Source organism: Drosophila albomicans, chromosome 3 (genome assembly GCF_009650485.2).
Source record: "Drosophila albomicans strain 15112-1751.03 chromosome 3, ASM965048v2, whole genome shotgun sequence".
Classification (NCBI taxonomy): domain Eukaryota; kingdom Metazoa; phylum Arthropoda; class Insecta; order Diptera; family Drosophilidae; genus Drosophila; species Drosophila albomicans.
In genome coordinates, this window is record NC_047629.2 from 39,993,586 (window position 1) to 40,009,927 (window position 16,342).

At 42.8% G+C, this 16,342-nt stretch overlaps 4 protein-coding genes across 8 annotated transcripts in view; 1 reads left to right on the plus strand and 3 right to left on the minus strand.

Annotated features, from left to right (window-relative positions):
* Nucleotides 1-100: 100 nt before the first annotated feature.
* On the minus strand, nt 101-6,686 carry LOC117572402 (vitamin K-dependent gamma-carboxylase). 2 transcript variants are annotated; one of them, XM_034255183.2, is made up of 4 exons: nt 6,213-6,686; nt 1,747-2,391; nt 1,333-1,679; nt 101-1,277 (listed from the first exon to the last, which is right to left on the minus strand). In XM_034255183.2, exons 2-4 carry the CDS (start codon nt 2,385-2,387, stop codon nt 172-174), a joined length of 2,094 nt encoding a protein of 697 aa, XP_034111074.1. In that variant the 5' UTR covers nt 2,388-2,391; nt 6,213-6,686; the 3' UTR covers nt 101-171. The 2 variants fall into 2 exon arrangements, with proteins under 2 accessions (XP_034111074.1, XP_051861436.1); XM_052005476.1 differs by lacking the exon at nt 6,213-6,686 and having other exon boundaries at nt 1,747-2,480.
* Nucleotides 3,053-5,597, minus strand: LOC117572407 (uncharacterized). Its single transcript, XM_034255189.2, has one exon. It carries the CDS (start codon nt 5,209-5,211, stop codon nt 4,531-4,533), a length of 681 nt encoding a protein of 226 aa, XP_034111080.1. The 5' UTR covers nt 5,212-5,597; the 3' UTR covers nt 3,053-4,530.
* Nucleotides 6,687-8,868: 2,182 nt separating the features above from the next.
* Nucleotides 8,869-13,506, plus strand: LOC117568778 (ataxin-2 homolog). The gene is made up of 2 exons (XM_034249616.2): nt 8,869-10,174; nt 10,858-13,506. Exons 1-2 carry the CDS (start codon nt 9,647-9,649, stop codon nt 13,216-13,218), a joined length of 2,889 nt encoding a protein of 962 aa, XP_034105507.1. The 5' UTR covers nt 8,869-9,646; the 3' UTR covers nt 13,219-13,506.
* A 639-nt stretch (nt 13,507-14,145) lies between these two features.
* Nucleotides 14,146-16,342, minus strand: part of LOC117569421 (spectrin beta chain, non-erythrocytic 1) — a 40,283-nt gene continuing 38,086 nt past the window's right edge. For 2 of the 4 annotated variants that reach the window (XM_034250576.2, XM_034250575.2), the window contains 4 exons: nt 15,975-16,317; nt 15,809-15,916; nt 14,988-15,620; nt 14,146-14,411 (listed from right to left, as the gene is read on the minus strand). In XM_034250576.2, coding sequence (XP_034106467.1) covers nt 14,155-14,411; nt 14,988-15,620; nt 15,809-15,916; nt 15,975-16,317 — 1,341 coding nt within the window. In that variant the 3' untranslated portion in view covers nt 14,146-14,154. The remainder of the gene's footprint in view (nt 14,412-14,987; nt 15,621-15,808; nt 15,917-15,974; nt 16,318-16,342) is intronic. The other 2 variants (XM_034250578.2, XM_034250580.2) reach the window with 2 other exon arrangements.

The following is a 16,342-nucleotide window of genomic DNA, read 5'->3' on the forward strand; positions in this document are numbered from 1 at the left end:
ATACTTTGCGTATACCTAACTAACTTCTCTTCCTCGGCTTGAACAACTTTCGATTGTATAACATTAAACATTTATTATCAGTTTTATCACCCACACAATATTGTGACACTTAGGGATAGGCAAGGAAATAGGCATGGTAGCAAATGGAAAAGGATCTCAGCTGCTTCATTCTTAATTTCTCTCTCTTACGGACATCGGAATGGGAACATCGTACACCAAGTAGAGCACACAATTGGCCAGATGCATAAGGAACTGTTGGTAGTTGGCCACTCGCTGCTTGAGCTCCCGCCAGATGGGCAATATTGGACGCTCCTTGGGCGGAATGGGCTCATCCAACAGGCTCTCCTCCTCCTGCATAGTACGATTGACGTATGTGTACAAATAGGAGGCTGGCTTCTGGCCAATGGTGGTTACAGTATGCGTGGAATTGCTCTCCAGGCCAATGCTCTTGCCAGCTGTCAAAAAGTATGACTCCTCATCGTTGGCACTCTTGTAGCGCACATTACCTTCCAGAATTGTCAATGTGCAATTGTACAGCGCTGGAGCGATAAAATTGCTCAGTGTTAGGCCTGGAAAATCAGCCACAAATATGACATCCGAATAGTTATTCCAGGCAAGCACTTCGTTAGCAATCGTCTTAAGTTTCGGACGCATATGATTCAGCTCGTTGAGCAGCGGTAGCGACCAGGGCGTGCTCTTGAAAGGCGACCATGGTGCCCTTAGTAGATCCATGCGTGGATCAAAGGTGCGCTGCTGAAATCGTCCGTTCATCGAGCACCAAATGTCAAAGTAAATGGATATGTTGGTACTGGTCAACGGACTGTTCTGCGGATGCTTGGCCAAGTCCTCGTGTATATTCCGTTCTATGCATTTGGCATACTGCACAGCCATGTCAGCAAATTTAGTCCAGCGATCGTACTCGGTGAATGCATAGGGATTTAAATGATGCACCTGCTGATTTTCATTGTCCACAATCTTAATGGAGGTCAGCACCGTGTCGTAGGAATGCACCATCATGTCCCAGGAATAACCATACAATCCATTGGTCCAATTGTTGTAACCCTTTGTGATAAAGTGCGAATAAGGCAGGAACAATTGGAGCGCGCAATAGAAGAGTATGAGACAGCTACGTAATTGAGCTCTAAAGCCAGCTTTATGCTGATCTGGTTTCTCATTGAATGGCAACTTTACTGACTTGCCTAGGGAGCGTATGCGTCGAGGCCAGCTGAAGCCAAAGAAGAGCGGCACTTCCGCCAGACAGACCCAAGGGAACATGCCTATAAAAGAGGATAAATTTAGATACGAAAACATTGTAAACATACCGCGACTTACCTATGACAAAGAGACGCGAGTTCATCAGATGAAAACTGATCATAAAAGGCGTGGCAAAGAGACGTGTACGCTCGCAGGTCATAAAGAAGGCAATGGAGAAATCAAATATTGCCGTAAACCAATGAATGATCAGCAGATCAATGATTTCCCCATCGAGCAGTTGTCGGAAAGGAGCAAATACCCAATGCTCGCTGAGACTGGACATAGCATAGCCAGACAGCCACTCCAGCGAGAACTTCTTCAGTCCCGCATACATGTAGAGTATGAAGAACTGAAATTTAATGATGAAGTAATTCCAATACGGCACGGGCTGTCGCAGCTCTGGCTTCAGCCAGCTGTCTAGGGAACTGCAAAGTCAAGTGTGTAAAAGAGCTTTCAGTCAGTTAAAAGGTAAAATCAAAACCAATTACCGACCAGTAACTGTGTGCTTGGGTGAAGAGCAGCAACGTGCCCACCAGACCAAATAGATAGCTGTGATTATTCCACGCCGGCTTGTCCAGCAGAAAGATGTACCAATAACAACTGATGAAGGTCAAGCAGCTCCAGCGAAAGCGATAACCAAGCATAATTCCCAATGCGCCCAGCCACATGCACAGATAGACGCAACCCATCAGTGGATACTCCAATGCCCTCATGCCGTTGAAAAGGGGGAAGTGACAGTGTTGTGGCTCACCGAAGCGCACATCCAGCTGCCCCCCGCCACGCTCCTCGGCAATGTCAATCAACATGCTGGCGCCGTACAGCATCCGAAATACACCCAGAGCGGCGCCGTCGACAGGACGTTGCAGCCAACACGTAAAACTATTCAGATTCTTAAAGTTATGCAGCTCATGTCCAAAACACACTTTAAACAGTTGAGCTGTTTGAGTGCTCTCCGGTAGTTGTTTTTCCCTTTGCTTCCGCTCCTCTTCCTTGTCGTTATCCGGTTGGTTCTCCTGCTGTGATTCGGTTGTGTAACTCACTTCATCTGTGGCTGCAGATTTTTCGCTGCTGTCTGTGCAAGAAGTATCTGAGGCTTTGGGTGTGGGGGGCTGCTTGCGCTTCGAGTTGGTCATAATGCTGTAAATAATCGTATTTAATATGGATTTGAATTTTATGTGAGTTTTCAATAAAAACACCTGATACCATTTCAGAGCATTGTTCACTTTTATATCCTAGCAAAGAGTTATTTAATAATGCATGTCCAAAAGTCAATCCTGATTTTTATATATTTCTAAGAAACTTACCACTTCAATTTCATATCTGCATCTCAGTGAAACTATAGAATCTATATTATAGAATCTATACTACAGAATCTATACTATATATCTGTCGCTTTGTATATTGACATAGCAGATTGGTTTATAATATCGTACAGTAGCAAAAGGCAGAGTCCATTAAAGGTGTAGGTATTTGATATATCAAATATACATATAACCTCATCACATGGTATTTTGAGTTAGACAATTTTGTTCTCAGCTGCTACAGAAATAGTTGGTCCCAAATTCAATTATTTATTTATTCTATCTTGAGATCAGTTAACATGCTAAATTTATTCTTTAAATTAAAATTTGTGAAGTTAAGTATTACTCACTTTTGCAATCAATCATCTAACCCAAAATATAATAATTTTACAAATATTTAAGTTTATTTTTTTTGTAGAATTTATTGAAAAAGTTTGACATAAATACATGCATGCATATTGTTGTATACTAAATATATAATATATGTGTTTTATTTGTTTCTCTACATTTTGCTGTCGTTCCTTGCTTTATCGATGCATTCACCCCAGACACATTCCCTGCCCAATTGACTCCCAATTATCCAATATCTCTTAACGTGTCTGGGAGCTGCGATCAATGAAAATATAATATTACTGATTTCTGGTATTGTATATTGTATTGTTTTGCTTTGTGATGTGTTTGTGGTGTGTGGTTTAGCGAAACGGGGCTTCACTTTAAAAAAATACATCAATTATGAAATATATATAAATAAATATATATATTTAGTATTTGTTTATTACTTTCTCTATATTCATGAGTTGAGTTTATTGCAACAATTTTTGCCCAGCTGCGTTTTTTTCACGAATTCTCAAACCTCAACCGCTTACAGTTGTGTTGAACAAGTTTCTATAATTGCAATTGCATTTTTTTTTTGCAATTTATATTGTTATTTGTATTTTTGGTTTTTCAATATTCATTTGTTTTTTGTTTTTTATTTTTTTGGAATACACAAATACATACATAATTTTGTTTTGAATAGGTTTTACAATTTTTATCATTGGTTCGCAAAATTTCTAAATATTTTTGAGAACAAGCTTTGAAAATGCCTCAAACTACGCATATGAATACAATATAGCTGAATATATTTGATAAGTTTAAGTATTTGTTAAGTTAATGCTTTGGTTTAAAACTTGTTTCGGGGATGTACACATAAAAGACCATAGAACACAAAATATTAGTAAAACTGAAAAAAATAAACGAAATTGATTAAACAAAATGCTGTAAGTGCTCTTTGCTTAAATAGTTTAAATATTTGTAATATGCTTTTAAATATTCATTTTGTTTTTACTTATTTGGTTTTGGTATTTAAATAGATACTGACTGCTTGGTTTAATATTTGCATTATGTTTGGTTTTTTACTTTTTTCTTGCGTTAAATTTAATGTAATTTAAATATACGACAGTTATGCATAAATGACTAATATTTGACTTTGACTTTGCTTCGCATTTACGAACTTTTTTACTTTACTTTTTTTGGTTTGTGGTTTCTCAATGCTTAAACATTTGAAAATGCATTTTTAAATTTAATTCGTTAAGTAATTAATTGTATTGTTTGTTTAATTCTGAATAAGTTTTTAAAGTTGTTTTTGGGCAAAGTTTTCGAGTTGTGTTGTCAGTTGTCAAAAAATTTGCATACAGTGTGAGGCAACCCCCCCGAACACCTCCACAAAGTGACGGCGACGGCAAAAACATTATCGAATGAAAACTGCTGTTGTTGTTGTTGATGTTGCTGATGTTGTTGCTCTGGTTGCTATTGTCGCTGTCCGACCGGCAAGCAACCCTCACTCTCATCCTTGCGCTCTCTCTCATTCTCTCGCGTCCTCTCTTTTGGTGCAATGCACCCCCCTGCCCCCACGTGAAGTGAAGCGCAGGCGCGCTCTCTCCCCATTTGCTCTGTCGTCTCTGTTTCTTCGTCATCTCTCGCCGCCGTTTCCGTTTTATATGCGATTCTGATTCAGCTGAGAGCGTGGCGTGAAGGGGCTAACCATAACACCACTTGGCCAAATCGCCTCGTTGAATAGCTCATTGAAACGATAGTCGGGAATGGATATTTTGAATTTACAATATGAAAGCTGCGACAAATTGGCATCGTTCTTCACCAGTTTGGTGCACTTCACCAGATTCTTGTTGATCTTCAGCTCCTCGGCCAAATGCTCAATAATATCATCCTCGCTGGTATTTGTAGCAAATTTGCCCACCTGCACCCAACGTCCGTAGTCGCATACGACCTGCAATCGATCCGAATTGCAATTGTTGCCGACGACGATGAGATTATTCTGTTGCGGGTGCTTTTTGCCATCGAGATTGTTGACGGGCTGGTTGCCAAATTGGAAATACTGCTGGTACATGCGGCCCTGGATTTGATTAACGCCATTGCACACCTTGTTCACCTTCTCCTCGATGGTGTGCAGCTTGGCGGACAATGCCTTTGGCGTCTGATTGCGGCACTCATCACAGTTAAATGATATCATTGGATTCTTCTGTATCAAATCATACATCGCATCATCGATGTTAACGCACGTACGGTGGAACTTCTTAAGGCAGTCATCCGAATTGCAAATGATGATTGCATCCTTCGAATTGATTGATTTCTTGCATTTTGGGCAATTTTCGGCCATCTTTGCACTTTCTCCTCTCAATATACTGAGTATATACTATACAGTATGAATGTATGTAATTTTGGCTTTTTTTTTGGCAGAACGTCGACAAAGTCGAGAAAAACACACACACACACGAACGCACGCACTGACACACAGACACGAAAAGTTTAGTTTCACACACACACAGAGAGAAAACAAACACTTTCGTTATACGAGCGAGCGAATGCGAATGTTGCGGGGTATCTGCTGTCTGGCTTTAGCTTTGGCTTTGCGACACGCTGGGTGGCCTATCGAATGTGTGTGAGAGAGTGTGTGTGTGAGAAGTTTGCTAAAAATTGTTGGAGAAATGAGAAACGCGACCGAATGCGAACCGTACGCCTCGAAGTTTGCTATTCAACTGAAAAACGAACCCTTACAAAAGCTAACGTCGCTTATCGCACTCATGCTTTTTAGGGGTTGGTTTTCGCTCTCCTGCTTTCTCTCTCTGTTTTACTTTCTGTTTTGTGCTTTTTATTTTGCCAGTATTAATGCCATATGATTCATATGCGTTTGCTACGTGTACTTCTTGCAACCTGTATTTAAATCACATTCGCTTTTAGTCAGTCGTTATGCTGTATGCAAACTTGCAGTTTTGCGTAGTCTGGCAGCACTTGCATTCAAATGGGGAAAGCGCCTTGCACTTGCAATAACGGCTGCAGTGTTGGAAAGCGTCGCTTGTTTACATTACTGCGAACAGTAATGAGGTCGTAGTTTGTTGTTGCTTTGGCAAAAGAGTTAAACTGCTGAGCACTGAATGAACCAAATTAATTTGAACCACATTTAAATACAAATTATGTACATTTACGATTGAAAATAATATAGAAAATGTAATAAAATTTTTATATTTTTTTATTACTGCCTGCCTCATTTATATAGTAAACAAATCGAGTAACACACTTGTTTATATAAATCCCAGAATATGCCTAATCTAATTTCAACACTGAATGGGCGCTGTCCAGCTCATGAAAGTGATAGCTTACCTGCTTGACAATTGACCAAGTTCAGCACTCCGCAAGTAATCAAATGATGCCTAGACCGGCAATTGGTAAACACATGAAAACAATAACTTCCGACGGTAAGAATTCCGTTTATCAGCTTGCAACAGTTTGCAGCGGCAGCTCGTAGCACAATAATAACAGGATACCACTTGAGTTGTGAAACAGGAACGCGAGAAAACAGGACGAAACAGGAGGCCACGAGCAACGAGCAACACACAGTTCCAGCAACTGAGGCTGTGTGCGCGAGGCTGCGTCTTATTTATACTCCCAACAGGAGCAGTCGGCGGGGTCTCGGATGGGTTAGTGGATGTGGTGGTAAACTCGACTGGAGTTGGGGTGTGAGGGTGACTGGGGTCTTGGCTTGGGCTTGGGCCGAGTGGCGGCCGAGTGTCGGCACAGGTGGGCGGGGTGTTGTTTGCGCATGTCCTTGCATAAAACGGCAGAGGGAGGACGATGAGTCGCGTCGCATTGGCATCGACATCGGCAGCGCGTTGATAATAATAAAATATATGTATGTATGAGTGTGTGCGATGTATACAAGGAAAAATGCAAATAGCGTTAACAGGTGTAGCGGCAGCTGCGCCATCGGCTCTGCAGCTGTTTTTGTTTGCCATCCGACGTCGCCATCGCCATCGTCGATGCTGGCTCGTGTAATTGGGTTTCATTAAGTGGCAGAGGGCGGCGGCCATTTCCGTTTCCTTTTGTTATGCGGTCGCTTGTTAGCCACTTGCGTGTAACCTGTGGGCTGCTCCAGTTTCTCTATGGTGTCAATAGATTTTAATCAGGTGTGGCAAGGCATAGTAAACAGTCGGCGCCCCCCAGCTTAACTCCGTCTGCCTTTCCTTTGGTTGTCCTCACCCACGTGCAACTGATTTAAATATCAGCGTCTCAGTCTCTATTTGTTCTCAGCTTTATTTTTATTATTGTCGCCCGGATCCTACGACGCTTGTCGCCCAATTGTTATTTATGTATGCAATACACACAGCTCCCACGTGTGCTGTGCCATTACCCAACAGATCCGCATGTCCTTCTGGTCCTGCCAAGTGCGTAGTTGCTCTACAATTAGTTTAGCAAGCTCTCTCGCTCTCATACTCCATAGTCGAGTGAGTTTAATTTAAGCACTCACTTCGACGTGTACTTCTATTTCTATGCTGGAACTTTATTTGAGGAGTACGAGATATGTTCGTAAATACACGTACACATACATACATACACCATAAGCTGTTGCTGCTTCTATTATTAGTCCTGCTGCCAGTCACATTGACAGTTTTTGTTGTTCTTCCTCGAATGTACAGCATAGAAATGCTCTCGAGCTCGCACAATTTAATATTAATAGTTGGCATTTTTAAGCTGCATGACTGAGGTGTTGAGTAGATTCAAGTTTTTGGCATGGAAAGTATGTATGTGGAATGCAGGCGCCTATTTTATGATGAATGAAGAGGGTTTTGCTTATTGCACTTTTTGAATGGCATGGAAATTGCAGATAACATGAGAACTCTTGAAAACTTAAAGAGATTTTAGATCTTAGATTTTGTTAATTATATAATCTCTTGATTTGTAATTATATCACATGTCAGATAGTTTAATTTCGGCGGTAATTCGGCTTAAGCCTCTTGATTTCAAATTCAATGTTCAGAATATCACGAGGATAGTATTAATAAGAAGTCTTTTAAAGTGTTAGTCACAAAGTATTTCCAATACAAATGTTTAAAAAAATTCAAATTATTACGATAGTGACTAGAATTTAAAAAAAAAAGTAGTAAAATGCGGCCATACCAAAAAATGAATTTTATGAATATTTAAGCTTTAAATACAATCTAAAATTTATATTTAATTTTTATTTAATACTTTTTGTACATTACAACTTTTCAGTTTAGCCTTAATGTGTTGTTTATCTTTATGAAATAATGTCAATTCAATATAAATCATTTATAGTATGCTACAAATACACAGCATAAAAAATCAACAAGCTTTTAGTTTTGTTATCTATTTGCATCAGACAACAAATATGCGATACATGTTTCAAGCAAATATTTTCCCAGCGTCCTTTGTGAGTTTTGCATTTTAAAACATTCAAGTCGAAGCCGTCCGCAAATTGTGCCTTTCACTGCCCTTGTCTTCTATTGATAGTCCACAATGAAAACAAATTAAACGCCCTTTAAATGGTCCCATTCAAGTTCAGATTCATGTTACATTTCTCTGTGTCTCCGTCTCTCACACGTTTTGCGAATCTCGTTTCGCATGCAGCTCACAGCTCACAACTCACAACAAAACAAACAGCCAGTCAGCGAGTCGTCCAGTTTTGCGTTGAATTTCAACGTCGAACAGACTCATATTTCTGTATGAATGAAATAGACGTCGAGAAGAATTAAATGCTTCGGCGTATTCTATTTGCAATTTCTTGATTGGAAAAGTGCAGCTGAAAGGCAATTGTTATGGGCTTTGAATGAGAGCAGCACCTGCGAAATTCATTTGTAAAGTGTGCATTGTTTGAGTTGGTTTTTGTGGATTGTTGATTGTGTGTTTAGCCATTCATGACTTTACTTGGCTTTATTATTATGTTAGTTACTGAACGACCGGCGACACCCTCGCAAAAAATCAAAATGTGTTGCCATTAACCTTTATCTTTTGCATAACTTATGGTGCTGTGCATTATTTGCCAACTCCAGTTGCGCAACTTTGCCTGACCAACCAAAAATGTTCAATGGGGCGTATGTGTAACAACACACATGGGACGATGTTATCGAAAATTTTTAAACGAAATCAAAATCAAAATCGAAATCAAAACTCGAAATTCCAATAAGCAGTTCAACGTCTCATTTACAAAACTGATGACTGCTAAATGCGCCAATTTCAAGTTCAAATCGAACGAACGCACATCACTCATACGCCGCATAGGCGATGCCCCGATGGCCGCACAGCACTGACCTTCCGACAATTACGTGAAAAATGTTGCAAGCTGCCAATTATGGCGCATTGGCAGCTGGTGCAATTTTTCTTTTTGGCAATTGAAATGCGCGTGCCACACATCAGTTTGTAGCTGCTGTAGCAACTATAACAATTGAAGCTGCTACAAAAAAGTGTTAAGTTGCAATGTGCATCATTCGAATGCCTTTAATTGTAGAACTGGGGCAAGCATCTCAATCCCTAAACAGGGTGTTTTCAGCCACATTTGCACGCTTCTGCCGACATTGACACTGATCGATTGAATTCGCAGTAGTAGCTACAAAGCGTTAGAGAGCAGCTCCCGCAGTTGCGTAAATCCGTATAAATATGCGACGCATGCGCCAAATGTTTGTCACACAACGAGAAGCGTTCGCCGAGTGCTCAGTCAAACAATCAGGCAGCCGGAAAGACAGATAAACTACAGATTGATTGATTGTTTAGCGAGGATCTTTAGCTGCAGTTGAGCGATAATGTGCCGTCAGCTGCTTGTGTTGTTGCTGCTGGTCGCTGCCAGTCAAGCGGCGACTCATGTCAACATTTCCATAGCCCAACAGCCGGCTACGAATCCAGCGGATGTCACATTTGTCGATGGACGTGCGCCTGCCGAGCTGCGTGCGGGTCCCGCGCACTTTGAACGTCTACAGGAGCGACCACAGCAGCAGATGCAACAGCAGCAACAGCAGGTGCAGCAACAACAGCAATCGCAGTCGTCGCAGCAGCAACAGTTGCCGCTGGCTCAGCCGCAATCACAGTCGCCACCACAACAGCAACAGCAACCGCTGTCGCCTCGTCAGGGCTTGGGCTTGCAGTCTACTCCTGCGGTAGCTGGCATCAAAGGTCGTCTGCCACGGCGCCGTGGCCACAATCGTCGTCCTTCCTTGCACCAACAGCCACCACACAGCGGACAGTTCCGTCAGCGCAACCAGCAGCTGCGTCAAAATCAGGAATTCGAGCGGTATATTCAGTCGTATCACAGTCATGGACCTTCTGTAGAAACAGTGAGTAGACAAGAGATATAAGATAATGGCTTTGTTATACATTTAACCATATACCTAAAGAGTGATAGGATATCATAGCTTAGTGACAAGTAGGCAACATCACAAGTTCTTCTATCGTCTATCCGTCTGTATGAAAAAGTTTTCTTACATAAGTGTGGTGTATCTTTATGATACATCTACAAAATTTGCTACTCATACTCATAGCATGATGCTTAAGTGTTGCTTAAGAATTTAACAGCGCGTCTCAATGTTTAAGCATATCTATAAATTGGAACTGTGTTCATAACTAAAAAGTAAAAGTTACTCAATTTTTATAACAAATTGAATATAGTTGAAATACTTATTGCATATTTACTTACAACCCGAATGGATGTTTAAAGTAAAAATGTGAAAGATTCTGTTGATTCGTTGCTCACTCATAGCTCATTTACAATTGACTCTACCCAAGTCATAAATTTGGACTTTAATTAAAGAAGAAATGTTGACTGAAAATCTGCCAAATTTGTCGAGTCTAAACTCTCTAACAATTGACTACAACGTTAACTGATTATCTGATAATTGACTTAAATAATTTGATCATTTCTAACTCTCTAACATACTTATATTTACACTTATTTGACTCTTCTTTACAATATGTTATAAACTTTCTTTACAATATAAATCTCTATATACCATCTCGCCAGGTCTTTGAATCCTCTAGTCCATCGCCTCAGCGCTACACACAATCCAGCAGCAGTAGCTCCAGCTCCATCTCAAATACCAGTCCCATTGTTGTCGACGATGCTGTATCCATTGGTGGCGGTAAATCCCAGCAACTCCGCATGTTTGAGCGCCAAGTAGCCGCCCCTGCGCCTCAGCAAGCTCAAAGTGTCAATGTGGAACAGCAGCAGGACAGCAAACCCATCTATGAGCCCGCACCGCCAGCACAAACTGTCCAAACCGCTTCCATTGCTCCCGTGAGCAGCAGCTCCAGCTCCTCGAGCTCTTCCTCGAGCAGCGTCAATCCCATTGCCAGTGCACCTGCTCAAGCTCCGTTGCCCGCTGCCATTCCAAACGATCCCAAGCTGGGAGGTGGCAATAGCTATGAACCTGCTTCCTATGAGCCCGCCTTTGATGCTGGCACCAGCTACAACAGACCCAGCTACGATCAAGGTGGCTACAGCTATGATGATGCACAGGATGACTATCAGGATCAGTATCCACCAGCAGTTGATGAGAACTCCGGTTATGATGACTACGATCAATCTGGCAGCGTTGGTGGTTATTTGCCACCACCACCACAACGTGGCTATGTGCAACCAGCTCCTCCTCGGCCCCTGATCACCAAGACCATACAGATTGTGCAGCCGGCGTTAAAGGCCAAGAAATACGAGGTACGTCATCCGGCCATTCAAAAGGAGTTCTACGACATCGAGGAGCGTGTGGTTATCAAGCCAGCTGGCACATTGGTTGTTGAGCTGGATCATCCAGTGGCCAAGATACCCCGTGGAGAGACTTTGTTGCCCCTGGGTCATCCACATCCCGCTGTGGCTGCTGCCTACAACAACAATGGTCAGGTGCAGACACAAGGCTTCAGCAGCAATGCAAACGAGTACAGACCAAACTATGAGCAGCCAGCTCCAGCTGCCAAGGAGCAATCGCAAGTGACTACCGTGGGGTCAAGTGTGACCACCATGCCCAGTTACGATCAGGCCCCTAAGGATGAGTTTGTGGAGGCGCAACTGCAACAAGGTAGCGATGCCACCGATGGCAAACGTCAGCCCGTTGCTCCAGTTGCTCCACCCGCTCCCGTCGCCAGCTCCAGCTCAAGCTCCGGCTCCAGTTCCACAATCACAGCCACCGATGGAAATGGCAATACGTTCCAGATCAATCGTAAGCATCTCACTCCCGGCATGCTGACACGCCAGGAGCCCGAGCCGCAGAACTACGACTTCGGACGCAGTGAGGCCAGTTATCCGCCACAGCGCAGCTATCAGCGCGGCAACAACTTCAATCGCCAGTCGTATCCCAGCCAGAGCAACGATGACTACTTCAGCGGCGAGTTCTTGGCCAATGCCAATGCCGGCAACGTGGAATCGAAGCCAGCGCGTCTCGAGGAAGCACCACGTCCACAAATCATCAAGCATGAGCATAAGATTCATTTGCCCCCATCGCAGCACAACATCTATTTGGGTCGCAGTCGCCAGCCACCGCCAAAGGAGCGTCGCATCTCTGAGCCAGAGATTGCCCATGTTGCCGAAGTGAAGAACTTTTTGCGCAATCATGCGGGTCCCACAGTGATCTACGCCAAGTCAGCAGTGCGTCCAGCTGCTCCCAGATCCTACTATCGCCAGCAGACGTCGCAGCAGCGCAGTCCACTTGCTGAGGAACTGGAATATAGTGCACCATATTCACGAATGCGTTACGATCCCGATGCGGAGTCGGGTCGCCTGGTAGAACAGCCCAAGCAGGAGCAAAAGGTGCAAAGCAAGGAGGCAGCTAAGGCGCAAATTCATTTGCAGATCCCTCATGAAAACGATCGTGATCAATCCATCGTGGCCACAGCAACCATTAGTCCTGTGAAGCCCGACTGCGATAAGCAGCAGCAGCAACAGCAGGTGGAGGAAGAACAGCAGCAATCCGCACGCTACTCACAACCACGTCAGCAGCAACAGCAATTCCAGCGCTTGGTTGAAGCCCCAGCTCCAGTGCCCAGCACCCAGGCCACACCAACGCCAGCTCAACCCAATCTCGATGTTGATGTAGCGGGCAATGGCGCTGCCGGACACCTCAATCGTCACCTGCAGCCAAATGAGCGCGTGATTTCCGCCACTGCGGCACCCACCGATGCCGCTGCCACCAGCGAAACGTTCCACAAACGTCGCATTGTGGTCAACCATCCGTTCCAGACGGTGCGCGAGGTGGTCGAGCATGAGCCCATCACCAACTACCATCAGATACAGGTGAATGAGCCCGCCTCGCCACAGCTATATCATCAGGCTGCCTACTATCAGCAGCCGGCACAAACTCATGGCAATCTGGTGCAGTATCAAAACTATGGTTAGAGTTGAAGCGAACCATTCGATATATAAGTAGCTGTAGACCTGGAATTGTATACTTGACAACGAGTACTCTTTATTCTTGTTTGCGTTGCATTTGTTATTAGTTGTAAGTGTTTTTATTTCGTATTTTACTCGTAGTACTAGCAAACGAATACCCCGAATCGGTGGAAGGGCCCTCACCATACCTGCATATATACATATATATATATTTTTGATCTTTTATGTATACATATCGACATGTTATGTCATAGATTTAAGCGCAGTTTTACTTGCCAGCAATAAAATGCATACAAAATGCAGCGAGAAAATTATTTAAAGTTTTTGCTATGGAAACCTTAGTAGCGCCATCTGTTGTGTGCTAGCATAACAAAGTTTGCTTTCTCTGAGGAAGCGCCGCCATCTTGAATATACAACACATTTGTCCACATGCCGCCATCTTGAATACATAACAAATTTGTTCACATGTAATATAATATTTTTATTGGTTTGTTTTTATTTTTTTTGTGTTTCGTTTTGTTTCTCTTTTTGTTTTTATGAAAATTATATTTAAGCATAAGCATACAACGAACAAACTTACAGTTACATTTTGTAATGCAATTAAAACATTGACTTTATATATAATAATTGTTTTACACTTCAAGACTCATTTTAAAAATACATATTTTTTGCATATCAATAATATTGTGTTTTTTTTTTGTTTCGCATTTTATTTATTTAGTTTTTTTTTTTTGTAATTTTCGCTTTTTATTTCTAAGTTTTTTTTTGTTTGCTTGCACTGCTCGCAATGTGTGGTTGGATTACGAATTAAATATATATTATTTATTTTATTTATATATTTATATAAAAAATACAAAAACAATTATTTCAATGCAATTGTCTCAATTTTTTGTTAATTTAGCTGAAACGATTTGTTTGCAAATTGTTTATTTGTTTTGTTTTTCACTGTGGCGGCGTTTGACTGGATCGACGTTTATCCTTTTCCTTCTCTTTCTCCTTGTCGCCACCCTTGCGACCAAAGATGCGGAACATGCCGCTGCGTCGCTCATCTTTGCTCTTGCTGCCCTTCACACCGGACACAGAGGAAATGGACTGGGCTTCGCTCTCGCTGGAACTTTCGGCAGACACACGGGTAAAGCTGATGGAGTCCGGCTGCAGTGAGACGGGACGATTGCTCTCGAAGCGACTGTTGCCCCAACCTGTGAATGTAAAGAGAGGTGTGAGTATGGTTTGATAATAATAGGAGTCAAGGCGCGTTGTATATAAAAAGCGCATGCAGCTTAACTTAAAAGGCAAAGCAAATGAATTAAAAACATAAAATGTAGAGTGTGAGTGCAAAGTAGAAGAAGAAAAGACCGGAGCAAAGAGAAAAGGGAATAGGTAACAGAGGATAACAGGGAAGAACAGGGACCCAGCGTAGAGAGCGGAAAGTAAAGACATTTGAGTATAATTCTTATAATACTTTGTAAACTCGTGCGAAGATAAGAGCGACGCGTTAGTTTAACCGATTTCACAGTAGAACCTTCACAGATATAATATATAATATAGGCATGCATAACAAAGAGAGAAGAAAGTTAAAAAGTAGACTTAGAAACTACCATAACCAATAACCAAGCTAAATTTATAGCCAACTCGCAAGTAAACCGTCTAAAATAATACATTCCAAACTAAGCATAAAAACAAATATTGAAGATGAAAAGTATATCGAGTAAAGTCTTATATGTTAGGATATATCATATATGAAGATAATGTATCTGTTTTGGATGTGTGCTAACCACCGTTTCCATCGTTATTGTTATTTAGATGTAGACCCATGTAGCTTGGATTACTGATGGCATTGTTATGCTCCCCAGCGGAGCCCGATGATGATTTGGTCGATGATGTGGGTGAGCTCGTTAAATGCCAAACCGTGCGGCTGCTGCTCGCAATTTGTTGTTGTGTGGTTGTTGTTGTGGTTGTAGTTGTGGTAATATTACCATTGCCATTGCTGCTAGCACCGCTGCTCGAGTAGCTAATGGTGCGCTTTGTCGTCGTTGTGCTGCTGTTGTTGTGTCCATTGTTATTGTTGCTGTTGCTGCCGTAAATGCTTCCGGGCGCATGCGCCTCCATCTCGATGAACTTGCGCGTCGAATCGATGCGTCCAGTGTTCAACGATGGCACACGCTGTGGTGATGCCAAATGTTGTTGCTGCTGCTGATGTTGATGTTGCTGCTGCTGTTGTCGCAGTATGTTGTTGTTGTAGTAGTCCGGTTGTTGCTGCTGTTGACTGGCTGCCGCATTGAACGCATTGATGCGTTGTTGCACTTGCGCCGCATGTGGCGATTGATGATTATGCGACGTGGGAGGATGATGACTACTGGCGCTGCTGCCCAAGGGCGGCATCGTTGTGGGCAATGGTGGCGGATTATCTAATCGAATCAAATTGAATCGAATCGAATTGAGAGTTTCGAGAGGGGGACACATTTTTACAATGATGATAAGAGAGTGAGTGTTGCGTGAATGTACGTGTGTGTGTGTGTGTAGAACAAACACAAATAGCTGTAGGACTCTAACAACAACTAAAGAGGGGAAAGGGAACTACTGTTTGAATACTTACCGGATTGTCTGGCCTCCGTGTTGCGTCTCAATGCAATGTCATCCCGACTGCTGTTGCCATTCTGTGCAGGCAGCGTTGCCGATTGTTGCAGGCGTCCATCGGTTAAATCTACAAGCGAAGCAAAGCTTTAGAAATTATCAATGATTACAATAAAAATGTAACTTACCATTGCTGGAACTTTGGCGATTGCGCAAGACAACCAGATTCTCTTGGCTCTGACGGTTTGTGGCAACAGGAGGCGCTCCGCGTGGCGGAATCGGTGGCTTCTGATCGTAGCCCGATGTGGGTGAACTGGGCTGCGAGGATTGTTGCTGTTGCAGCTGCTGTTGTTGTTGTTGCTGTTGCATTTGACGCTGCAGGAAGGCCATTTGGGGAGTGGCTGTGCCAGCGGCATCCAAACTTTGGCCGCTGCTGGCGCGACGCTGTGAATCGGGTGAGGAGTTGCGTGAACTAACGGGGGATTCCACATTGCTGGTCACCTTAATGTCCGGCGAGCTGCTCGATTGTTGCTGCAAATAATAAATGTAAATAACA

Coding starts and splice junctions, on each gene's coding strand:
- LOC117572402 (XM_034255183.2), bottom strand. CDS start 2,387: ATGACCAACTCGAAGCGCAAGCAGCCCCCCACACCCAAAGCCTCAGAT. Junction 1,680..1,746: donor ACCCAAGCACACAGTTACTG/GTCGGTAATTGG, acceptor TTGACTTTGCAG/TTCCCTAGACAGCTGGCTGA. Junction 1,278..1,332: donor CTCGCGTCTCTTTGTCATAG/GTAAGTCGCGGT, acceptor CCTCTTTTATAG/GCATGTTCCCTTGGGTCTGT.
- LOC117568778 (XM_034249616.2), top strand. CDS start 9,647: ATGTGCCGTCAGCTGCTTGTGTTGTTGCTGCTGGTCGCTGCCAGTCAA. Junction 10,175..10,857: donor ATGGACCTTCTGTAGAAACA/GTGAGTAGACAA, acceptor CCATCTCGCCAG/GTCTTTGAATCCTCTAGTCC.
- LOC117572407 (XM_034255189.2), bottom strand. CDS start 5,211: ATGGCCGAAAATTGCCCAAAATGCAAGAAATCAATCAATTCGAAGGAT.